The 26,450-nt window shown below is 38.5% G+C and overlaps 1 protein-coding gene and 1 long non-coding RNA gene across 5 annotated transcripts in view; one reads left to right on the top strand and one right to left on the bottom strand.

Annotated features, from left to right (window-relative positions):
- LOC309628733 overlaps positions 1–3,001 on the bottom strand; it is a 29,590-nt gene extending 26,589 nt beyond the window's left edge. The window contains exons 1-2 of one of the 2 annotated variants that reach the window (XR_014244681.1): positions 2,880–2,942; positions 2,339–2,663 (exon numbers count right to left, since the gene is read on the bottom strand). This is a non-coding gene — a long non-coding RNA (uncharacterized lncRNA). Of the gene's footprint in view, positions 1–2,338; positions 2,664–2,879 lie in introns of those variants that run through there. The other variant, XR_014244680.1, reaches the window with a different exon arrangement.
- LOC309628714 (uncharacterized protein) overlaps positions 1–25,555 on the top strand; it is a 62,909-nt gene extending 37,354 nt beyond the window's left edge. For 2 of the 3 annotated variants that reach the window (XM_082392012.1, XM_082392013.1), the window contains one exon: positions 5,338–25,555. In XM_082392012.1, coding sequence (XP_082248138.1) covers positions 5,338–5,400 — 63 coding nt within the window. In that variant the 3' untranslated portion in view covers positions 5,401–25,555. The remainder of the gene's footprint in view (positions 1–5,337) is intronic. The other variant, XR_014244662.1, reaches the window with a different exon arrangement.
- The last annotated feature ends 895 nt before the right edge of the window (positions 25,556–26,450 follow it).

Below are 26,450 nucleotides of genomic sequence, written 5' to 3'. Positions count from 1 at the left end.
TTTTTTTTTAATTTTTTTTTTATAGCTACTTTTATTTTTATTTATTTATTTATTTTTGGCTGTGCTGGGTCTTCGGTTCGTGCGAGGGCTTTCTCCAGTTGCGGCAAGTGGGGGCCACTCTTCATCGCGGTGCGGGGACCGCTCTTCATCGCGATGCGCGGGCCTTTCACTATCGCGGCCCCTCCCGTTGCGGGGCACAGGCTCCAGACGCGCAGGCTCAGTAGTTGTGGCTCACGGGCCCAGCCGCTCCGCGGCATGTGGGATCCTCCCAGACCAGGGCTCGAACCCGTGTCCCCTGCATTAGCAGGCAGATTCTCAACCACTGTGCCACCAGGGAAGCCCTTAAGTGACTTCTTAATGTTGAATTTTGGACTTACTAATGTATGCATTGGGGTATGTATGTAAACTGTGAAAGAGTTAATATACTGTATTAGTTTGCTAGGGCTGCCCTAACAAAGTGCAAAGACTAGCTAGCTTTTTTTTTTTGTCCATGCCTCACAGCTTGGGGGATCTTAATTCCCCGACCAGGAATTGAACCCAGGCCCTTGACAGTGAAAACGCTGAGTCCTAACCACTGAACTGCCAGGGAATTCCCAAGACTAGCTAGCTTAAACAATAGAAATTTATTTCCTCACAGTTCTGGAGGCTAAAAGTCTGAGATCAAGGTGTTGGCAGTGTGGGTATTTCCTAGGGCCTTTCTTCTTGGCTTGTAGTAGGCTGTCTTCTTCCTGCGTCTTCATGTGGTCTTTCCTCTGTGTGGGTTTGTGTCCTAATCTCCTCTTGTTATAAGGACATCAGTCATATTGGATTAGGACTTACACTAACAAACTCATTTTACCTTAATCATCTCTTTACAGACTTTTTCTTCAAAAACAGTCACATTCTGAGGCACTAGTGGAGAGGATTCCCACATACGGATTTTGAGGAGGACCCAATTCAGCTCACATTGTATACCCTATCTGAGGTCTTAACTAGTGGGAAGAAAACGAACCTAGGATTAGTTTGGAGGTTATTTCTTAAAGCCCAGGTAATTAAGATATTTTCGATCACCTTTTTATTATTTACTTATAATTTTATTAATTAGGATCAGATAATGTAGCCTATAAAAATCTGTACTTTAACGTTTGTTAAAGTTTTTTGTGTGTGTATGAACAAGCACACATATATTTTGCTCTTTCCCATGAGGTAATCTAAAATAACCTGGGGAATCTAGGCGGTTTTTAAAGCAGTTACTTTTGTGGCATTTCATCATGACTTCTTGAATGGAGGGAAATGAAACTCCAACTGACCAATTTGGTTTCTCTCACACCAGCCTTGCTCACCCTTCTTGGGGAGGGTGATTTTGAAACTAGAAAAGGCTTCTGGATTGAGTGTGAGCCATGCTATCTCTGTGACCCCATCATGCCTTGTGATCAAGAGTTGGCTATAAAGTTACTGCTCTGGACAAAGACTAAATTTCTGTTTTAATATCAATCCTAGCATCAGTATTGCTCTAAGATGTGATGCATTGTTGTGTGGAGTTTAAAATCAATCCACTGAATATTTTCCCTTTTGTAGGTGGGTTTTAGTTCCTTTAAGGAACAGGTTCAGGGGGGCGGGTGGCGACCTGAGGTGAGGGGACTAGGAGAATGGAGGGAATTACAAAGAATTTGCTTCTAAAATGAGTATGGGCTCAAGTGCCCTCTTGTGTCTGCTTTAGCTTTCTTTGCAGAGGAAAAGCCCGAGTTACATGGTATCACATTGCCTATCTATTTTCTCATTCTCTCTTAATTTTCAAACAGGTTTTGGTCCCTATTAGGTAACCTGGTGATATAATCACTTTCAGAAGGATTCAGATGCCTCAGTGATTCTTTGAAACCCTTTAATGTACACTGTTGTTTGAGTTTTGTCACAGCTCAGTACTCCCTGAAAGCTATTCTGAGGTTATGGTTATTGTGTGGTTTATGCAAAGAGAAACTCTGGTTACAGTCTGTCCCACATAGCAGAAACAGGCACCATGAGAGGCCATTTGATGAAGTGACTAAGCGAATCCAGCAAGTACCAGAGAAGTGTTTCCTCCTGTGAACTTCATCATTCGGTGCCGTCTGAAGGCAAGCAAGTGATACAGGGAAGAGCATCTTCCACTGAAGCCTGAAAATGACTGTAGAATGAAGTTAAGTTGCTCTTCTGAGAGCTGAAGTTGTCTCTTTAGGATGTCATGTATTATATTTTGCTGAATGGTTGTTTAGAATCTGATTTGGGAGGAAACGAAAGTATGGCAACTGGCAAGGGTGAGGGAAATCTACAGAAATGTGCATTTTTCTGTATATTTCTAAGATCTTTCTGTCACTCCAGTGTATTTTTGTTTTTTAAAATTTATTTATTTATGGCTGTGTTGGGTCTTTGTTTCTGTGCGAGGGCTTTCTCCAGTTGCGGCAAGTGGGGGCCACTCTTCATCGCGGTGCGCGGGCCTCTCACTGTCGCGGCCTCTCTTGTTGCGGAGCACAGGCTCCAGACGCACAGGCTCAGTAGTTGTGGCTCACAGGCCCAGTTGCTCCGCGGCATGTGGGATCTTCCCAGACCAGGGCTCGAACCCCTGTTCCCTGCATTGGCAGGCAGAGTCTCAACCACTGCGCCATCAGGGAAGCCCCACTCCAGTGTTTTAAAACAGCTCTCTTTTCTCCCTGCAAAGATTTCAGATGAGTCCTTTGCTTCGTTTCTCACGTGAAAACCTAATTTAAGAGCACCCACCCCAGCCAAGTTCTTTGTTTTCATTATTTGTCAGTAAATGTTTTTGTTAAGCACTTCCCTCATCTTCCTTCCTCTTCTAGGCCCTTTCCTCTCCACCCACCTACCTTCCCTATCCCCCGCCCCAGCGGAGGGTGATGTATCTTACTTACGCTTTATGGAATTCTCATTAGGGAGGCTCCGTACCCCTGACAACGTGGATGACTTGCAGGATTCTCCAATATGAAGTTTCGGTGGTTTGGAGGTCACATGGTTTGATTTTCCCCTCCACAATACGTAGATAATATCCATACAACAATATCTTATCCCCTTATCCTTTTTGGAAATTTAGAGTAGAAAGGTGATTGTCCTGGGCTGATCACTTGTCAATTGCAACAAGAGTCATAAGCCCTTCCTGTGGCGGTCACACCTTCTCATTGCTGACCTGGATTGGACATTAAGGGTTCCTGCAAAGCCCTTATATTTATTGCAGACAGGCCAGTGTGGGGACTCAGAAAGAGTTCTCAGCAGAAGATGGGAATGTTGGTCCTCAGCCCTGCCTCTGCCATGCTCTCACTGGCTGTGGTGTTAGGTGGGTCATTTCACCTCTCTGGGCTCAGCTTCTTCATCTGTAAAGGAAGGGGACTGGCCTGATGGAGGAAGCTGGATCTAACGTCCTTGCCGGCTGTGGCTGCTCCGTGATAGGACTTCCGTGGAAAATACTTGTTTTGCTTCAGTCGAGCTTTGCCTTCCCTGAGTTCTTTCTGCTCATCCTTTCCAGACTTTTATGTCCCGGAGGGTGAGTCATCCCCTCTAGTGGGCGTAGCCGAAGAATGAATCCTCTTTGCTACTAATCTTCTGAAGAATCACTCCAAAGACGGTAGATAGCATCTCTGATTGCACCAGTCAGCTCATTGCTTGCTGCTCTCAGGAGGCCTGGGCCCCTCCACCAAGCTAAGCTTGCCAGGGATTGGGGAGCAGCTATGCCTGTGGTCAGCTTCCCAGCCCTGTCTGTCCTTCCTGGATTAGGCAGCGGCATTCTAGGAACAGATCCCCTCTGCCTAGCCCTGCTCTTCTGCCATCCAACTCATTTTCTGAATCACAGTTCTTCTCCCCTCCCTGCTGGTCCTGGCAGGATGGAGTTTGTCAGGCCCTGTCAGTCCCTGTGGGCCTGTCCAGATGGTTAGGACTTCGGTTGCTCTTGGCTTCTGCTCCAGATACTTTTAAATGCTTTTAATTGATTTGAAAAAAAAACAACATGCTAACTTTGAGTTTTAAAGTATTTGGAATTGCACCCCGAGGCCACTGGCTTAGCAGTAGAGCTGTCAAACAGCCCATAAACAAACAAATTAAAAAGAAGAGGTGGGGCCATAAAGGCAGTTGCAGAACTGGGAGCCCAAACAAGTAGTTTCTCTTTAGTGGCCCTTTAATAGCCCTGACCGTGTGTGTTTATTCTCTGGATTCCAGGAATGGAGGACAAATTAACTTGCTGTGGATTCCAAGAAATGGGTTGTAGTGGGGCAAATATAAACCTGTGCTATGCCCCATTCCTTCAAGATTGATCTAGTTGCTGGCCACTCCCAGAAATGTGTAACAGTTAATTATGACTTGTCAGGATAACTATGACTTACCTTACAGCAACCCAGCTCTTCTAGCGTGGTACAACCATTGTTCTTTTATCCCTGGTACTTTCAGACTACAGATGATATAGGGCTTGAACCAATCCTATTTAATCTCCTTTGGCTCATCTTTAGAATAAAATCCAAGTCCCTTAAGGGATGGGATGCCCTTAGAGGTGAGATGCTTATCCCAATGGAGTTGTACTACTACTCTGTGGTATCAGATGTATTAGTCAGTTTAGCTGCAGTAACACACAGTCTCCAAATCCCACGGGCTCACACTAACACATTTTCATTTCCAACTTGCATTACATGGTGATAGTGGTTCATCAGTGGCTACAGTTCCACTCCAGGTATCCCTTCTTTCCAGGAACCAGCAAAAGAGCAGTGCTTAGTTGGGACGTGCTATTTTAGTGGCAGAGAGAAAAACAGAATTGGCTGAAAAAATGTGATTCTTCAAAGTGCTTGCTAGGAACTGGCACACTCTCACCTCTGCTTACATTTCATTGGCTCAGCCAAGTCGTATGGTCAAACCTGGTAAGATGACGGAGAAGTATACTCCACCTATAGAGAGGCAGTTTGAGTCACCTGGAAATGGGCTGGGATGTGTAATCACCCTACAAGGAAGAGAGCCAATGTGGGGAAGAATAGCGTAATTCATCACATCAGGCTGATATGCCAGACATGTAAGTTCATGAGAAAGGCAAGGCTCTCTACAGAAGCCTGTGATCCCCAGATTTATCTTTCCTATCCTTGAGGGCTATCATATGAAAGAGACAGAGAAGGTCTCTTTGGTTTTCCCATCAGGGAAGGCCTATACCAGCATTCCTTTTATAAGATGAAGTCTGACTCTGTTCTAACTAACTCCCTTGAGGTTCCCCGATTCCTGCCTTAAACCATGTCTCCTATACTGTGAGCTGCTTCTATATGTTTGACTTCATCTTTTTATTTCATTTGGTGGCTTTGGTGTTTATAAAAGTCCACTTTGTTCTTCTTTTAGCTGACTCTGTAGCAGTGCTCTTGCAGCTGCAAAATCACTGTGGTTTGGAGCCAGGCCAGAAGATGCAGGAATTGACATACCCAGAGACCTGGGCATCAAGACGAGTTCAAGAAGTAGAAGATGGAAGAAAAGTGAGATGTAAGAATAAATGCATCTATTTGTATGATTTTAATGAATTACTTGATTGGTTGACTAATTAATTAAGAACTATTTTTCTTCACTTTTAGACTTCCTTGGAGGATGGGTGCTTCTGACCTGTGGCAATAATGAATTCTTTTTTTTTTTAAACAACATCTTTATTGGAGTATAATTGCTTCACAATTGTGTGTTACTTTCTGCTTTATAACAAAGTGAATCAGCTATACATATACATATATCCCCATATCTCTTCCCTCTGCATCTCCCTCCCACCCTCCCTATCCCACCCCTCTAGGTGGTCACAAAGCACCGAGCTGATCTCCCTGTGCTATGTGGCTGCTTCCCACTAGCTATCTATTTTACATTTGGTAGTATATATAAGTCCATGCCACTCTCTCACTTCGTCCCAGCTTATCCTTCCCTCTCCCCGTGTCCTAAAGTCCATTCTCTACGTCTGTGTCTTTATTCCTGTCCTGCCCCTAGGTTCTTCATGATGATGATGATGATGAATTCTTATAATAAAACTTGAAATGGAAGAAGAATCTGATTTCAGTGTAGAATAATCAGAGAATTTCCCTCTCTTTCAAAAAATAAAATGGTTCCTGGATATGCAAACTATCTTTGCTAATAAAGTAAAATAAACCCTTCTGTAATTATTTCTTTTTATTGGTCTCTTTGAAAGACAATAAATATTGTAATACATAATATCAGTAAAATATTTTACCGTATCTACATGTGTTTTGGCACCAAAACTAGTGGTCTTTTATCAGAAATGGAATTGCATGGGAACATTTCCTGAAACCCTTTCCTTTCATCATCCAGCATTACATTTGTCAGTTTCCTTGTCTGTTCCGCTCCTGGATCTTGGGATTTGAAAGAGTTCACTTGGGCTCCCAGCCATTATCTATCCCCTCCCCCACACTGAGTACAATGCCTGGCATTTGTGTTGAATGGAATGAGTAACTAAACACATAAATGAACAGAGCACACAGTCTAGTGCCAGAAAAGAAAAGAATATCTAATACGGACCAGTTAATAAGGAGAGGACTAACTGTCCCAGATTCCCCAGCTTCTTTCCTTGGTGCCCCTGCCTTTCATGCTGAGATACCTCTTGGAACTGCAGCTCCTGTGCCAGGACTCCCTGCATTTGCCACTCTCTTTCAAATCCAAGCAATGACAATATCACCTTTTCTTACTCCACGTTGGCACTTTGGGTAGAGCCCAATATTTTTTTTTTTGTCCACCCGGCACAGCTTGCAAGATTCTAGTTCCCCGACCAGGGATTGAACCCACGCCCTCAGCAGTGAAAGCACAGAGTCCTAACCACTGGACTGCCAGGGAATTCCCATAGAGCTCAATATTTTCAAAAAGAACTTGATTAAAATACCAAGGGAAAATACAAAAAGAAATGAAAAATAATTTCCGTACCCCTTCATACAAAAGATGAAAAAGAGTAGCCACCACTGATTGATGGTTTCCTGTATGCCAGACCCTGTGCAAAGGCCCCTCCAGACATGAGAAGAGGAACTGTTCTCTCCGATTTGGAGATGCAGAACAGATGACCAGAGGGAGACTTGCCCAGCGCCCCACCATTGGCCAGTGGTGAGACTCAGATGAGAACAATGGTTCTTTGATTCTACAACTCATGCTTGGGAAAAATATATTGCTAGGGAAAAAAAGATTCTATTTCATGCCCCAAAGAGATTGATTTAGCATAAAATTCTCTTTCTTGAGATGCAGCCACTTGGGTTGGCATTTTCACAGTCAAGTTGCCTGGGTTTTCTGCCCACGCCTCCAGCAGTAGCTCTTCTATGATCTACACACTGCTTTGTTTCAAAATGAACACAACTCTTCTTCATAATTTTTTTCTGGGGCCCCCGCCTACATACCTCACACCTCAACCTAGGCTTTTCCAGAAAGTATGTCAGGCAGGTGGAGGAGAGTCTCCACGTCCAACTGCAAGGTGGTAGTTATTGATACCATAGAAACTCAAAGCTTGGTTCTTCTGTCTTATTTTAATTCCCAATATTTTCCACTTTCTCAGTTTCTTTATAAATCATTAGGTTCCCTTAGTGCCTTTCTTTCATCCTACCAATGAAAGTAGCAGCCTCTCAGAATTAGGTTTCTATTATATAGATATATTTGACAATAACTTACTTGCAATGAGGAAATTTTCCTTTAGAAAAGAATGATGTGAACATACTTGGTATAATTATGATGTTTGTTCTTCACTGTTTATATCCTCTTCTAAAAATATACACTGTGCATTAGAGAATGGTAAGAGCTATCCAAAAGTAAGAAAAACTTATTTTAAGTGCTGCAATTATGTCAATTATATCATGAAACCATGAATTGTGGCTGTCTGTCAAAAGGGGCTGTATTTCCTTAGACATGCAGAAGATGAATTTGCAAGATAACTCACCATGGTGTCTTTGTTAAGCTGACATATTTGATTTAATTTCTAGATAACTTACAAGGTCAGAGAGATTCTCATTATGCAACTCATACTTGAACAAGAGTCGCTGGGGATTTTGCTCTACTGCTCCATGTTCAGATGAGTTGTTGTTTGTTTCACTAGCCAAATCGAAGTAATCTTTTTTCCATGTTATGGTAGCATTCATTTTAAAATATTTATTGAATGCTTTCTACGTGCCAAGACACATTTCCAACTGCTGGGAACTCACAGTGAATGAAACTGACATATACCCCTTTACCTTTGGGGAGCTTAAACTCTAGCATCAAAACAGCACATTCTAAAAAAAAAATGAGCTTGGTATTTTTTAAGGCTTAAGTAGTTCAAAAGTATCAGAGCATAGTTTTACATATTCAGCATTTTTCAAAAGGTCTTAGCCACTTGTATAAGCCAGCTTACATTATTCATCTACTGCATCTCTTGACAAATAAATTTTTGCTGTTTGTCTTTTGGTCCCCATTCTATATTGTATTTACAGAGTCAGGAAATATAGGATACACTTTTAAAGAATATGTTAGTTATATTGTCAAATAATAGGCTCAAGATGCTTCCAAGTGAGGTGGATTTGCTCTAGATTTAAAGCAATGGGCCTAATTGCTAAAATGGAAAAAAAAACTCTAAAAGAACACTACTGACTGTCCAAAAATTCTGGAAGTACAGGGCATTAGTATAATCATTATACTTTTTAAGGGGTCTGAAAATTGAAGAAATACAGACTAAGCTGTTTGACAATATAACTGACGCATTTTTGACAGTGAGTTTTTTATCCTATGTTTCCTGACTTTGTGGAACACCCTATATTTTATTTCTATACCCACTGCAATAAGGAAGTAACCATGTCTCACCAGTTGCAATATTTCCCTTGTTTTATCTCCCCTTTATTCATTCTACATTGTGAAACAAAGGACAAGATTGAATGCTACAAACAAAAAGGTGGAGTGGCATGCAGATTTTCTTCTAGAACACCGTTGACTTACCTTGATTTAGTAATGGAGGTCTGGTTTAATGGAAAGAAACAGGAAATCTATTTTCTGATTCTACTTTGGTCACAAAGGGCCAAACTTCTTCCCTCAGTGTACTCCTCTATGAAATGGAAAGCTGGGTGGGGGGGGGTGTAGATATTTTCTAAGTCCCTTCTTGTTCTAACACTATGTGTTTCCATTTCATATGGGTCCTTTTGAACTTTAGAAGGTGGAGGGGGTCCCATTTCTTCCCATATTTTTTATGTCTCTGCCCATATTTACCATCCCTTTAAGGGTTTGGATTCATCTTTAATGGCAACAATTCTTTCATGCTTTATTAATAAAAAATTAGAAAGTCAAGGGACTCCTCTCTCAATCAATCAGCAGTTGTATGAAAGAGCGAGAAATCCCAAAATTGTGGAGGAGGACAAAAGTAGTATCCCATTACTTGATATTTAGGATTTCATGTCTTGTAATTATTCTTGAATATTTTAAAGACTCAAAAAAAGTAAGTACTTTCAAGAAGGATGGTTTCCAGAACTCACAACCACATTGAGTTCTTATATTTTCATGGTTGAAAAATATAAATCAATTTTGTTAAGAGCGGTGTGTTAAAGATTAGGAAGATGAGGCCTAGGGTATTTCAAGTATTTGAACACATCGCTCCTCAGGAACCTCCACGTGGATGTCTTGTAAATCGAAAGAAGCTAAACTAGGAGCTTCCAAAAGAAGTCTGTGGCCAGACTGTACACACAGCAGAGCGTACGGCAAAGGGTTCTGTGTTGATGCGTACTCCATCCAGCAGAAGAGTTAAAATATTATTTTCATAGGCAAATGAATAAATAGTAATGGTTTATTTACCCTCCCCAAGTGGGGTTGCGAAATACGCTAGACGAAAACTCAGGCAACTGAGTTTCTGTTTCTGATCTGCCAACTACTAGGGTAAGTGTGTCTCTCCATGTGCTCGTCTTGGCAAGCATCTCCTCAGGACCCTTACCAGAGAGACAGGAAACAATGATGAGAGAGCTGGGCAAGACCAGACCTAGCATGAACCTCCTCTAATTTGGGAGAGTTCTGAAAACTGTACCGTCAGCCCTAATTACCTATGTCAGGAATCCTGTACACAGTAGGCCACATTTCTCAACAGCTTGCCCGAGCCATGCCCCTAAAAACAGCTCAGACCTGCTCCATGGGGGCATTCATCCTGGCAGCCGAAGAGGGTGAAGTTGTTTTAGGCATATGTTTCTGTAAACATCCAAAAGATCCACCGTTGGAAGCATGGACCTGACCCAGGGCTGTCGGAGCTGCAAACGATCTCACACTTGCAACTTCAGAGAAGCTTCACACTTTCACCTTATAGCAGAGCGTGGGCAGATAAATTTCGGTGACTTTTTGCTCTCTGCCCACTCTCTGCAAACTCAGCCACTGAAACCACAATGACCTCCACCACCTCCATTACAACAAAACACATTGTGGTGGTTTGATGCCATTCCCAAGCTGTTTCTCAGAGCCATCAAGCTAACTGTCACAAAAGAACCGAGCTTCCTGTGCCATCAGCACAAAAATCTGAGTTAAATTGGGATTCCGTGTATTTTTTCTACTCTCCACACACCAAACTATGAGGACCATTATTAAGTGATGGCCATTGGTTAAAATCAATTGCCCCAAGTTACAGCTTACAGGGACAGAGCTGGCCTGTAAATCCTATATTCTTTCATTCCAAACGGTGTCAGTCAAATGTTAAAAATATGCACACAAATTTATCTCTACTAATATTTTCTTTCAAACCTAGGACTTTGAGCTTTTTGGTAGATATTTAGTCAAATTTTATGATAAGAATACTACTCCTATTAAAGGTCATATTATGCTACTACAGCTGAGTAGTAACATAATATAGTAGTATGCTGCAAAGATATAATGTTGTGACTTGCCAATGATTTTGAGAAATGTTTCATGAATATACCTAAAATTTATTATTTCTACCCAATTCAAATTTTGTATTCATGAGAAATGGTTTAAGAAAATATAACCCACATTTTAATTTGATGCTTTTTAGTAATTATGAAGACAAATGGTTCAGATTATACTCTTTAATGCATTTTAGCAAATATTTATTAAGAACAAGCAGTGTGTAGGCTACACTGTTAGCTAAAAGGTATCTGTTTAGAATGCTTGGCTATAAGAGACATAATTATCTTATAGGTTTATCATAGGGCATTATCTTGAACAAGCTAAAATGTTTAAATAAGTGATCTTGCGGGAAAAGATGTTAGGAGGAAACACAGAACCAGGCTACAGAACAATCTTCACCTGAACCTGGATTTCTTAGAACAGGTATTTATGGGATGATGTCGGTGGGAGTTATGGGATGTGATAGTCATCTGGGACCTGTTGATTTAGAAATGAAGCAACTGAGGTCAAGTGAAGTTGTGTCTTGCTCAAAGCTTCTAAGAGTGAGCAGAGTCTGAAATCCAGGTTTCCATATTTCAAGCCATTTGCTGGCTTAGCAAACCCCAGATTTTCTTCTAAAGGAAAGAATTTCTTCACTTGAAAGCTTTGTGAAATTTATGCAGGGATATTAATTTGAGGTTGACCGCTCTTGAGGCTGTGCTTTTGCAGAAAGGGATTTGACTATGCTTCTGAGGAGTATTTTTCCCAAGAACTAACACTGGTTAACACAACACTGTAAATCAACTATATGTCAATTAAAAAAAAATAAAGAACTAACACTGGACACCTCACCAAAGAAGATATGTAGATGGTAAATAAGCATAAGAAAAGATGCTCCACATTACATGTCATCAGGAAAATGAAATTAAAACAATAGTGAGATACTACTACATACCTTTGAAAGGGGCCAAAATCCAGAACACTGACAACACCAAATGCTGACAAAGATGTGGAGCAAAAGGAACTTTCATTCTTTGCTGGTAGGAATGCAAAATGGTACAGTCACTTTGGAAGACAGTTTGGTGATTTCTTATAAAACTCAACATACTCTTACTATATAATCCAGGAATTGCACTCTTTGGTGTTTAACCAAAGAAACTGAAAACTTACATTCACACAAAAAACTGCAGATGTTTAAAGCAGTTTTATTCATAACCATTGAATTGGAAGCAACCAAGATGTCCTTTGGTAAGTGAATGGATAAATAACTATGGTACATCCAGATAATGGAATATTATTCAGTGTTAAGAAAAGAAAATCTATCAAGCCATGAAAACACATGGAGGAAACTTACATGTATATTACCGATTGAAAGAAGCCAGCCTGAAAAGGCTACGTACTGTATGATTCTACCTGTATGACATTCTGGAAAAGGCAAAACTGTGGAGACGACAAAAAGTTCATTGGTTGCTAGGGATCAGGGGAGGGAGGAATGAATAGGTGGAGCGCAGAGAATTTTTAGGACAAACTACTCTGTACGATACTAAAATGGGGAATACATGTCATTATGCATTTGTTCAAACCCATAGAATGTACAACACCAAGAGTGAACCCTAATGTAAACTACGAATTTCCGATGATTGTGTGTTGACGTAGGTTCATCAATTGTGACAAATGTACATTCTTGGTTGGGAGGGGGGATGTTGATAATGGAGAAGCTGGAAGACTATGCATGAGTGAGGGCAGGGGGTATGTGGGAAATATCTGCCCCTTCTTCTTGATTTTGCCTTGAACCTAAAACTGCCCTAAAAAATAAAGCCTATTAAAATAATTTTTTAAAAATCAGAAATTATAGCTATATTCACACTTTACATTTAAAATTCATATTTTAATTGATTGTACAAGGGGAAAAATGAAAAACATTTTTTCATCTTTCCTAAGAATGTCCACATGAAGCTTTCTCATACTTCAAAATCCTTATGATAAAGAAGGTGAGGAAATGCAGGCAGTGAACTTTATTTTGACCTCTGTTCAGAATGTGGGTTTTACAATCTCTCAATGGAAAAACTTATGTTTATGCTGTACATCTCAATCCCTTATAACTCTACAGTTCTTGAGTTAATAAAAGATAAAAGTTATCCAATGCTATTTCATGCAGCACCCAGTTAGCCGTTTCCCCTTTACGAGGTAATGATTCTTGTTCACGTAAATAGTAGAATGCATAGTACTGAATGATTATTATTTTTTTATTTTTTATTATTATTTATTTTTATTTTTTTTTTAATTATTTTTTTTCCAGTAGAATTTTTGTCTTTTGGTAACATGAACTTCTAATTTGGGTAGTAAATTTTATGTAAACTTATCTTTCTTGTATCGACAGACATTAAGCTCCCTGTTTAACAGTTTCTATTTTCAGCTTATTCGCTACTAGATACAGTAACACTGAATCTTTATTCACAAGAGGAAGGGCTTATTTCCCCATTTTCATAATAGTTTCCAAAGTGCTTTTTTTGGATGATTTCATTTCTTCTTCCAAGAAGACTGGCTAACCTTCCCTTAAAAATTATATCTTACAGCAAGTGTTCTAATGTTTCATTTAGTCATAAATGAGAAGAAGAATTTTCACATGGCTCTCACTCTTTGTGGAGAGCTATGTGGGTGGGGGTGAGCATCACTAAAGAAAAAGACAAACATTCCTTTGTCTTTCTCCTTTTCCAGATTCTAGAAATCTGGGGTTCCATCCAAACTCTTGAAATAATACAATTTATAACCATCTTTTCTCTCCTGATAAGAAGACTATATGTAGAGATTTTTAGAACTAAACTACCTATTCAGCTTAAGCTAGGACTAAAAATTCTATTTATTCTCATGTTTAAACTTAACATTTCCAGCTTTCAAAATTTTCCTAGAATCTGTTTCTTTGTCCAATGAAGAACAAAACTGAGAAATCAGAACTTGGTTTAAAAAAGTACTAATAATGTGTTTGTACTTTTTTTTTTTTAAACATTCAGTGATGACTGATAACAATACCCACTTTTCTGTATCTTTATGTAATGAGATTGAAGGTGTTTTAATATCTTATTATATTTGATGTTCCCCAATATTTTTAACTTTGAACATTCAAAATTCACCTACAAAATATTTAAATATTATTCTTATGATTGGGGTTCTGCATAAGAATTCATTTGAAAGTGATTTCCACTTCTTTAAAAGTTTAAAACCATGATTTTAGAATATTTCCTTTCTCCATTGTAAAAGTATCATATTCTCATTAAAAGCATTTAGGAAATACAAAGAGTTAAAACATGCCAGTAATCCCACCTACACACAACCACTGGTAATGTCTGGTGTTTCGTTTTTAAAGATTTTTTTTCCCCCTGTATATTTTTAAAAAAATATTTTTATAATCATATTGTGTATGAAATTTTGCCCTGCCTTAATATTATATCATCTGTATTTTCACAGTATTATCACATCTCTGGTAAAGAATACTAAAAAGAGTTTTTGCCAAAGTAAACTTGTAAGTTTTGTTTTGTTATTATGAGTAATATAAAATGAAAATGTGGAGTCTCCTATTCTCTGCTCCTTCCAAGAGTCCCTTCCCCCTTCCCGTCACTCCCTAGAGTGAACCACTTTTAAGAGCTTCAGGTATCCTTCTAGAAATTTCCAGGTGTATAAAAGTTTATTCTTATATAATGTAATATTTTCCACATTACGTGTTATTAGAAGTGCACACATACATTGAGAGAATCATTCATACTTTATTTAACATGTTAAAATGTCTTGGTTTCTTTTTCAGACCAGTCCATAAACATGTTCCTCATTTGTCTTTTTTAAAAAAGCTCAGAAGTTCATTTATATCATTTTTTAGATTCCACATATAAGCAATATCATATGATATTTGTCTTTCTCTGTCTAACTTACTTCACTTAGTAGGTACATCCATGTTGCCGCAAATGGTATTATTTCATTCTTTTTTATGGCTGAGTAATATTCCATTGTATATATAACAAAAATAGACTCACAGACATAGAAAACAAATTTATGGTTACCAAAGGGGAAAAGTGGGGGGAAGGATAAATTAGGAGTTTGGGATAAAATATACACAGTACTGTATATAAAATAGATAACCAACAAGGACCTACTGTATAGCACAGAGAACTATATTCAATAGCTTGTAATTACCTATAATGGAGAAGAATCTAAAAAGATATATATATATATATATATATATATATATATGAATCATTTGCTATACATCTGAAACTAACACAACATTGTAAAACAACTATATTTCAATAAAAATTAAAAAATAAAGAAAATAAAATAAACTATAATTTCTTTAAAGAAAGCTCAATAGCATTCTGTTGTATCATGTACATTAATTCAGTTATGAACATTTAAATTATTTCTGTTTTCTTGCAATTATAAAATGGGGGTACTAAGATAGCTGCCAACTCTGTGACACTTTTGTGTGGATTAGAAAATGACACTCTGCTATGAAGAATGTTTTCCATGGGCCCCTCCAGTTCCACTCTCTACCACTCTCCACCTTGCTTGTTCCCTGGGAGACTGATCTGCATGTGGATCATATCAATGTGCTTCTAGCTTTTTGCTGGGTTCAGCCAATGGGAGCAGCTGCAGGAAGCTAGAAAGAGGAAGCAGTAAGAGGTTGGGGTATTTACTCCCCAGACTCTTTCTGGTCTGCTTGCTGGAGGCTGGCTTCTTCTCTCAAACTTTCTCTCTCTCTCTCCCAAGCTCCTACCTTCCTCCTCTGATATCTGCTCCTTTTCTTGCTATTTGAGTCCTAGGATACTGAACTAGCCTTGCTTGTTTTTCTACACTGTGCTCTACCTTTGTGAACAGCCTATTGAACTCTACTCAAATTACCCAATTTGAGTGCACCATCAATTTCCTATTAGGACTCAAAGTGATACACTTTTCCCCTCCTTCCCTTCCTCTCCCTTTTCTTTGCTTGCTTTGGTGAAGCCACCTGCCATGTTGTGAGCTGCCCTATGGAGAGGGCATATGGCAAGGAAATGAGGAAGATCTCTAGTCAACAGCCTGTGAGGAACTGAATCTTTCCAACAGCCAAATGAGTGAGCTTGGAAGCAGATCCTTCCCTAGTTGAGTCTTGAGATGACCATGTCCTTGGACGATACTTTGATTGTAGCCTTGTGAGACACCCAGAGTTAGAAAACCCAGCTAAACCATGCCTAGATTCCTGACTCACAAAAACGATGAGATAAAAACTTGTGTTGTGTAAGCTGATGTTTTGGGGACATTTGTTATGCAATAGATCACTAATATACTAGTCCTGCCACTAAATGTTTTAGCTCCTGGAATTTTATGTTTTAACCTTTGATAAAATAAGTCCTTTCTCATTTTATTTTCTCCAAAAATTTTTTCCCCTGGTTATTCTGGTGTATTTAATCTTCTGGATGAATTTAATATAGTTTTGTCAAATACCTCCCAAAGTCTTGTTCCTTTTTGATTGATTTTCTTTGAAGATTGAATTGATAATAATACAGGAACATTTATTCAACTTTCCTTTTACGTCTCCTCAGCAAAGTTGTAATATTTTCTTCGTATTTGTTCTGCACATTCACTCTTAAGATGATTCCTAATTATTTGTTTTGCTCTTTTGAGAGCTTGTTTAATTATTTTTCCCTAAGTATCACTTATATGTGGGAAAACTATTCATTTTTATAAATGACATTTTTAACCAGCCACTTTAGTTCAACCTTTTATGCAATCATATAATCTCTAATAATGACAATTATGTATATTCCTTTCCAGTGTGTAGAGTCCTTATTTACTTTTCTTATTTGATTACATTGAATTTTGCTTCCAGAACAATGAATTGTAGTAGTGGTGATAGCACCTTTGTTTTGTTTGCGTAATTTGAATGGAAAACTTAAAGTCTTATCATTAAATTTGATGCTGGCTTTTGATGTGATTATAAAAACTGACCTATTTTGCTTTATATAAGGATTGGATGTTGGATTTTATGTCATTTATTTTCTGCCTTTGTTGAGATGTTTACCTGATTTTTCTCATGTGAACTATTAACACCACAAGTTATACTAACAGGTTCTCTAATGTTCAGGTAATGCAGGTAATGACTCCAAAATATTCCATCAGGTGAAAGCATCATAGCTTCCACTTCTATGCAAGCCGGTTTTTACTTTTTAAAACCCCACTGTAACAAACATCCTTATGCCTATATAACTTTGTTCTTTGTTAACAACAATAATGGCTAACACATCTAGACAGTTCTATCTCTCAGGCACTCTAACATCTTCATATTTATTAACCCATTTCTTAACAATTACAACAACCTTATGCACTAGACACTACTATTATGATGCCCATTTTACAGGTGAAGGACCTGAGGCCCAGAAAGGTTAACTAACCTGCCGAGGTAAATGACAGAGCCCAGATGCACACCTGGCAGACTGAGCTTAGCCACAAATTAGTGGCCATCACCACCGTCAAGATCTACAACATTTCCATCACATCCAAAACTGTCTTCTAGCCTTCCAGTTTCCCAAGCAACTACTGATATTCTCTTATCACTGTAGATCAGTTTTCCTAGTGTTCCATTTAAGTAGAATCACAGAGTATGTATTTTTTTAACATCCAGGGTTTTTTGTTCAATGTAATGTTTTTCAGATTCATTCACGTTGTCAGATATATCACTGGTTTGTTCCCTTTTATTGTTAAGTATATCCTACTGTACAGATTTACTACCATTTGTTTATCTGTTCGTCTCAAATGGTGAATTGTTAAGTGATTTATTAATTTCTAAAGTCACCAAGCCACCATCCTATTACAAATATATAATGTATTACTGAAAAATTTTAAGTAACTCCTTCAGACTCTGTCATCTCGGTGTTTTCATCTACTGATTGTCATTTTTATTTGGTTGAAGGTCTTTTTGGTTCTTGGTATGACTCGTAATTTTTGATGAAAATCTGGACACTTAAAACACTTTTGTCAAACAATAAAAAGTTCACAGCTGCCCGTTTGCAGTAATTTCCCACTCCTACTCCTAGCCCCAGGCAACCATTTGTCTGTTTTCTGTCTCCAAATATTGCCCTCACTAAAAATTTCATGTACATTGAATCATAGACTATGTAGTCATTTGTGTCTAACTTTTTCTACTTAGTATAATATTTTTAAGGTTCCTTCATGTTTTTTCATGTATCAGTAGTTCATTCTTTTTATTGATGAGTAGTAGTCAGTTGTATGAATGTACCAAATTTTGTTTATCCATTTACCACTTGGAGGACATTTAGGTTGTTTCCAGTTTTTGACTCTTATGAGTAATTCTGTTGTGAACATTCACACATACGTTCATTTCTTTTGTGTAAACCCTTAGAGTGGAATTGCTGGCCTATGGTTTAAGAGACTGCAGGACTGTTTTTCCAAAATGGTTAAACCATTTTACATTCCCACCAGCACGTGTGAGGGTTCCATTTTCCCCACATCCTTCAGAAGTCTTTTAAGCTATGGATGGTGTGTCCCATAAAAAATGAATACTCTTCCTTCTCTTCTCTCCCACCCTAGACTTCCATCCCACTGTGTGCACACACCCTACACAGGGTGTAGTTTCAATTGTCTGCCTGATCCCTTATGGAGGTTTTGAGGTTTAAGGGGAATTCATGTCTCCTTACATATGGGTTGGAGTTCTTCACACATATTTGGCTGAAATTAGTGTGGCCTATCATCTCTTTGAGTGTTTTCTCATGTTCTTAATTCCCACCTTTGTTGTAGCACAGTGTTTTCTGCTACCACCGTAATTGAAAATCTTACAATCTCATTTGCAATGTTTACCTATTTGAAGAAAGGGTTCCTAATTTGTTTTGTAGGTAACATACAATTATGAAAACTGGCATGATTGTTGATACAGTGATTGGCTACCATTTTCTAATATGTGTAAACTACTTTAGTTAAGTAGAGTCCAAAGACTGTCAGCTTTCTTTAAATATGTATAGCATGCTGCCATGAGTTGGCCTGTCATGTTCATAATTGGCTAGTTCTTGAATTAGCAGTTGTGGCTTATTTAAGGGGGTACCTACTACTCACCTGTGGTGGACAGCAAAGGGTGGTTCTAGTGCCAAAAAGCCCATCTGCTCACAGTGTCTGTGGGCTGTGTTCAAAGCAGGAGCTGGTATGAGTCACAGTTAGTATCTCTCTAGGAAAAAGAGTGCAGCAGATTGCAACTACCAGCTATAGGGAAAGGCATGCAATCACCCGCTTTCCCTGTCTATTTCAGTTTGTAAAGGACTCTTCAAAACATTTTTTTAACAAGATATACTATTTCAGGAAGTATCCATTGCTTTCCAAGTAGCACCTATCTTGGGTCATATGTTAAAATATGAGGCTTGCGTACATTCATTTCGTGATCCTGAGAGAGACACTTATTTTCCTAAAATTTGAGACAAGGGGTAAATTATGCTAACGCATCGCAGTATATTTGGCAGGGTTATGTACAAATAAGATTTATAAAGAGGTTTATAACTGAAAATTCTAACTTTTATTTTAACTTTGAAAAGATACCTAATTCAGAATATTCTTAATTAGTCAATGTTTCAGAGGAAACTGACTCTTAAGCAGAGAGGCAAGCATGTGGCAACGGGTCATATTTAAATGATAGATTTCTTGGTTTTTGTCTCCACATAAGTGTACGGATTCTGGTTTCTTCTTGCATATGGAATATTGTTGTAAGTGGTTTATCGAGGATTCTCAAAGGGATATGGCATAAACATAAAACTTTTATTTTAATAGCTTCTTCCTTCCCAAATGCACTGTATAACCATCTTACCTCCTGCTTGGTATGTTGTCTCTTACCAACATCTTGGCCAGAGTCTCTAACTTCCTGTCACTCTGGGCATTAGCTCAGACCTATTTAAATATCGGAAAATTCTCCAAGACTCTCTTACCATTGACAGGTGTTGTTTCTGTTCCCTCTCCTTGAATCTGGGTGATCTTGGGACTGCTTTGACCATCAGAGAATCACAGATGTAATTGCTATGTGATTTCTGAGGTTATAAAATACCAGCTGACAGTTTTTCTTGGAGTCCTAGACCACATAATAAGTTTGACTAGCTGGAAGCTGCCATGCTGCAAGGAAGCTCAAGTAACAGGCAGAAGCCGTATTTAACTCTGGTCAAAATTTGAGCCATTAAATTATCCCTGGCTAGGTATCAGTTATGTTAGTGAAAATAACTGACTGAGACTTTCCAGCTGAGGTCCCAGACACTGTGGAACAGAGAAACATCCCCATTATGCTTTTCTGAAGTCTTGATCCACGGAGGCAAGCATAATAAAATAGTTGCTATTTTATGCCACTACATTTTAGAATGATATGGTACACAGTGGTAGGTAATCAGAAATGTATGTAAAACTCAGTCTTATTCATTTTAAAATTTCAATTTTGGTGTAAAGATTATCTTCTCCCTGGTATGGATAAGCCTGTTTCTTTACGGCTTAGAGGAAGAAATTGGGAAATACTCTTCTCCCCAACAAAAATTTTAAAATTCCCACTGCCTTGTTCTTCCCTCTGGTATGGGCTAGCAAGAAGGGAGAGTGGAGTCTCCCTACATGGGATGGGGGTAGGCTGCAGACCTCTTTTTGGCAGATTGCCACAGCATGTCTGGCCAGCACTGACCAGTAAACAATGCCTCCTGTGTAACAGGTGTCCACATGCTACCTTCCCTATGATGTGTCAAAGCTATTAGGAGGGCTTGGAGTCTTCATTCCATCCCCTGCTGCCACCACGATTTACCACCACTACTGTTCTATCCCAGACAGCCTCAACTTTGCAGGATATTAGAATCACACGGCGGAGGTTTTCAAGATTTCAGGACCTAGGCCTCACCTAAGAGCAACTGAATCAACATTTCTTGGATGTGCACCAAGGCATCAGTATTTTTTAAAACCACTGAGCAGAGCTTCCACTTTTTACTGAAATTCTTTTTTCTTTTCTTTTTTTTAAAAAATTGAAGTATAGTTCATTTCAGTGTTGTGTTAATTTCTGCTGTACAGCAAAGTGACTCAGTTATACCTATATAGACATTCCTTTTTATATTCCTTTCCATTATGGTTTATCCCAGGACATTGAATATAGTTCCCTGTGCTATACAGTAGGACCTTGTTATCCATCCATTCTATGTGTAATAGTTCAGACTGCCACTTTTTACACTTGGCTGCACAGTTGAATCACCCGCAGTTAAAAAATAATGATATTCAACTTATGCCTATAATTTATGAACACCTATAATATGCTGGGACTATGCTACGCTCCTTACTTCTATTATTTACTCTTCACAGCAAACACACAAAGAAGTTCTATTACCTACATCTTTCAGAGCTGGACACTAATGGTCCGGGAGGTTGAATAACTGGCCCAAAGCTATGTAGTTCATAAATTGCAAAGTCAGGATTGCAGGATTTCTGTCTGACTATGGAACCCATTTTCATATTTCTATACCACTGCTTCTGTTCAAGAATACCAACATTTTTCCATATGGTTACAGTTTTTAAAAAATACCTTAATGAATTCTTAATTAAAGTTCAAAAAATACCTTTTTACTTAAATTGCAACATGAACAAAATGCAGAGTTCTTGGGATTTTTCAAAGGAAGTGACCTTTATAAAATATTTCCTATTTTGCCATTTTTCAGGGGACCAGTTTCTTTAAAATTTTTCTTTAATCCTATTGCTGTCTTTCCAAAGTATGAAGGAAGAAAATATTCTTTTTTCCTGAGGACTTTAGACTAAAGGACTTTAGAATGTGATGTAGCAGAAAAAATGTAGACTTTGGAATCAGACTGAGGTTCTAGACCTGACTTTGGGAATAAAGATCTGAGTACTTTGGGGAAAGTTTCTAAATGGTAACCTTAACTGTAAAATGGAGATAATCCCACTTCCTTCATGGGATATGAGAACTAAAACAATAAGATACCACATGAAGAGCATCCATCTCAGAGCCTAGTGCATAGGAGATATTCAGTAAATGTTAGTCCTTCCACTGCCCTGCCTTTTGTAGCCATGCTTATTTCATTAACACTGAGGCAGTCCAGTGAGAATGTGGATGGACCACAAAGGAAAGATGTTAAGAGCTAGTCCTGCTTTTCGATCCCTGGTCAGGGAATTAAGATCCCACATGCCGTGCAGCATGGCCAAACAAAGCGAAAACACAAGTATCATATAATATCGTTTATATGTGGAATCTAGAAAAATGGTAGAGATGAACTTATTTGCAAAGCAGAAATAGAGTCACAGATGGAGAGAACAAGTTTATGGTTACCAAGGGGGGAAGGGGGTGTGGGATGAATTGGGAGATTGGGATTGACATATATACACTATTGATACTATGCATAAAATGGATAACTAATGAGAACCTACTGTATAGCACAGGGAACTCTACTCAGGGCTCTGTGGTGACCTAAATAGGAAGGAAATCCAAAACATAGTGGACATATGTTTACACATGACTGATTCACTTTGCTGTACAGCAAGAAACTAACACAACATTGTAAAGCAACTATACTCCAATAAAAATTAATAAAAAAGAAGATATTATTAAAGATTAAAAAAAGAGCTAGTCCTGTTTTGACCATTTATACATAAAGTGATGCTGTGCCGTGGTATTCACAAATGAGAGACACCCTAAATCAATAAAATTTAGTAAGTATTTAAAATACAATTCCAAAAGTGTAGGAGGGAAGAGGCATGAAGAGACATGGATGTCAGAGGATGGGGCAAACTTAGGACTCATGACTGATTTCAGGAATCCTGTTTTCTGCTGGAATGAGCCAAGGGAAGGTGGAAGAAAATTTATGTAACAGGAGTAGTTGGAATTTGGGTGCAGCCTCCTGGCACGTGTTTATCCTGTGCTTCAATTTCTGGAAGCTGTGCCTACGTGATTTTGGCTGTTGCGTACCTCGAATCAACCATCTCTATTTTTTTAATTGTACCAAATTGTGCAATCCTTTCTTGTTTGTTTTTGTTAGGATTTCCTTTACTTATCAGTGGCAGGAAAAACTGATCCCTTGAGATTTACTCTGGGACATGACTATTTGCAGTAACTACAATTTAATGAATTCTTAATGATTTCTTCCTAATTTATCCTCTCTTTTTTCATTCTTAAATGTAATCCCTTTGTTCTTGGATGTTTTTCTCTTGGATGCTTTTGAAAAATTATTTAAAAATATATCTGTGGTGCGTGTGTGTGTGTTATAAGTATTGTTCATCATACATATAGTATTTGTGCTTCATTATTTTTGTGCGACCTAGCTTTACATCACAGGACAATAATCTGCCACTTCTCACTACCTCCATTGTCAGCTCAGTTCAGACAATCAAAATCTGTTGTTCCAACGACCAGATCAGTCTCCTGTCTAGTCTTCTTGGTCCTCACTTTCCAGTCTTTTAACACACTTAAGCCAGAGCAATCTTTTTCTCAAGAGAAAGCTACTCTTATTTGCTTAGTATCTTTCAAGGGCATCCTCAGACTCGGGGAGCATGATCTAGCCTCTGCCTGGCCCTCCAGCCGCTCTCATAAACGTTCACCTCTACTCTATGTCCTGGTTACATTGCCCACTTAAGAGTTACCTATAGACCTTTTTTTCTCTCTCTCTCCTTCTGCCCCCTGCACCTGTAATTCTCTCTTCTTTGGGAAGCTCATCCTTACCCCACAGCTTCTTTTTTGCCTGCTTGTTTAAGACCCCACTTAGATATCACTTTTCACTGGGGACGTTCTCTCGTGTCCTCCAGACTGGGTTATGTATTTTTTCATTACTCCCATTGTCTGTGCCTGTCATGACACCATACTCCTTTCAAATTATTTGACTTCCCCAAAAGGGTAGGGGCCTTGCCTTATGAGGTAGGCACTAAATGAATATTTGTTACATGAATGAGTGAATGAATAAAGACACTGCCTTGAGGCAGTGTGGCCCAGTGGGTAAAGAAGCTGGAGTCAGATGACCTGAGTCTGGCTCCTGACTCCACACCTAACTAGGTGTGTGATCTCTGGCAAGTTACCTCTCCTCAATTTCTTTCTTTCTTTTTTTTTTTTTTAACATCTTTAGTGGAGTATTATTGCTTTACAATGGTGTGTTAGTTTCTGCTGTATAACAAAGTGAATCAGCTATACGTATACATATATCCCCATATCCCCTCCCTCTTGCATCTCCCTCCCACCCTCCCTATCCCACCCATTTAAGTGGACACAAAGCACTGAGCTGATCTCCCTGTGCTATGCGGCTGCTTCCCACTAGCTACCTATTTTACATTTCATAGTATATATAAGTCCATGCCACTCTCTCACTTCGTCCCAGCTTAACCTTCCCCCTCCCCATGTCCTCAAGTCCATTCTCTACGTCTGGGTCTTTATTGCTGTCCTGCCCTTAGGCTCATCAGAACCATTTTTATTTTATTCCATATATATGTGTTAGCATACAGTATTTGTTTTTCTCTTTCTGATTTACTTCACTCTGTATGACAGACTCTAACTCCATCCACCTCACTACAAATAACTCAATTTCGTTTCTTTTTATGGCTGACTAATATTCCATTGTATATATGTGCCATATCTTCTTTATCCATTCATCTGTTGATGGACATTTAGGTTGTTTCCATGTCCTGGCTATTGTAAATAGAGCTGCAATGAACACTGTGGTACATGTCTCTTTTTGAATTATGGTTTTCTCAGGGTATATGCCCAGTAGTGGGATTGCTGGGTCATATGGTAGTTCTATTTTTAGTTTTTTAAGGAACTTCCATACTGTTCTCCATAGTGGCTGTATCAATTTACATTCCCACCAACAGCACAAGAGGGTTCCCTTTTCTCCACACCCTCTCCAACATTTATTGTTTGCAGATTTTTTGATGATGGTCATTTTGACTGGTATGAGGTGATACCTCATTGTAGATTTGATTTGCATTTCTCTAATGATTAGTGATGTTGAGCATCCTTTCATGTGTTTGTTGGCAATCTGTATATCTTCTTTGGAGAAATGTCTATTTACGTCTTCTGCCCATTTTTGGATTGGGTTGTTTGTTTTTTTGATATTGAGGTGCATGAGCTGCTTGTATATTTTGGAGATTAATCCTTTGTCAGTTGCTTCATTTGCAAATATTTTCTCCCATTCTGAGGGTTGTCTTTTTGTCTTGTTGATGGTTTCCTTTGCTGTGCAAAAGCTTTTAAGTTTCATTAGGTCCCATTTGTTTATTTTTGTTTTTATTTCCATTTCTCTAGGAGGTGTGTCAAAAGGATCTTGCTGTGACTTATGTCATAAGTGTTCTGCCTATGTTTTCCTCTAAGAGATTTATAGTGTCTGGCCTTATATTTAGGTCTTTAATCCATTTTGAGTTTATTTTTTTGTATGGTGGTAGGAAGTGTTCTAATTTCATTCTTTTCATGTAGCTGTCCAGTTTTCCCAGCACCACTTATTGAAGATGATATCTTTTCTCCATTGTATATTCTTGCCTCCTTTATCAAAGATAAGGTGACCATCATATGTGTGTGGGTTTATCTCTGGGCTTTCTATCCTGTTCCATTGATCTATATTTCTGTTTTTGTGCCAGTACCATACTGTCTGGATTACTGTAGCTTTGTAGTATAGTCTGAAGTCAGGGAGCTTGATTCCTCCAGCTCTGTTTTTCTTTCTCAAGATTGCTTTGGCTAGTCGGGATCTTTTGTGTTTCCATAAAAATTGTGAAATTTTTTGTTCTAGTTCTGTGAAAAATGCCATTGGTAGTTCTGTGAAAAATACCATTGGTAGTTTGATAGAGATTGCACTGAATCTGCAGATTGTTTTGTGTAGTATAGTCATTTTCATAATGTTGATTCTTCCAATCCAAGAACATGGTATATCTCTCCATCTGTTTGTATCATCTTTAATTTCTTTCATCAGTGTCTTATAGTTTTCTGCATACAGGTCTTTTGTCTCCTTAGATAGGTTTATTCCTAGGTATTTTATTCTTTTTTATTGCAATGGTAAATGGGAGTGTTTCCTTAATTTCTCTTTCAGATTTTTCATCATTAGTGTATAGGAATGCAAGAGATTTCTGTGCATTAATTTTGTATCCCGCTACTTTACCAAATTCAGTGATTAGCTCTAGTAGTTTTCTGGTAGCATCTTTGGGATTCTCTATGTATAGTGTCATGTCATCTGCAAACAGTGACAGCTTTACTTCTTCTTTTCCAATTTGGATTCCTTTTATTTCTTTTTCTTCTCTAATTGCTGTGGCTAAAACTTCCCAAACTATGTTGAATAATAACGGTGAGAGTGGGCAACGTTTTCTTGTTCCTGAAATTAGTGGAAATGCTTTCAGTTTTTCACCATTGAGAACAATGTTGACTGTGGGTTTGTCATATATGGCTTTTATTATGTTGAGGTAAGTTCCCTCTATCAGCATAGGTTCCCTCTTCTACTTTCTGGAGAGTTTTTCAACACCATAAAAGGGTGTTGAATTTTGTCAAAAACTTTTTCTGCATATACTGAGATTATCATATGGTTTTTATTCTTCAGTTTGTTAATAAGGTGTATCACATTGATTTATTTGCATATATTGAAGAATCCTTGCATTCCTGAGATAAATGCCACTTGATCATGGTGTATGATCCTTTTAATGTGCTGTTGGATTCT

Source organism: Balaenoptera borealis (genome assembly GCF_965194805.1).
Source record: "Balaenoptera borealis genome assembly, chromosome: 5".
NCBI lineage: Eukaryota > Metazoa > Chordata > Mammalia > Artiodactyla > Balaenopteridae > Balaenoptera > Balaenoptera borealis.
Note: the sequence above shows the minus strand (reverse complement) of the source record. Positions and strands in the feature narration are given on the sequence as shown.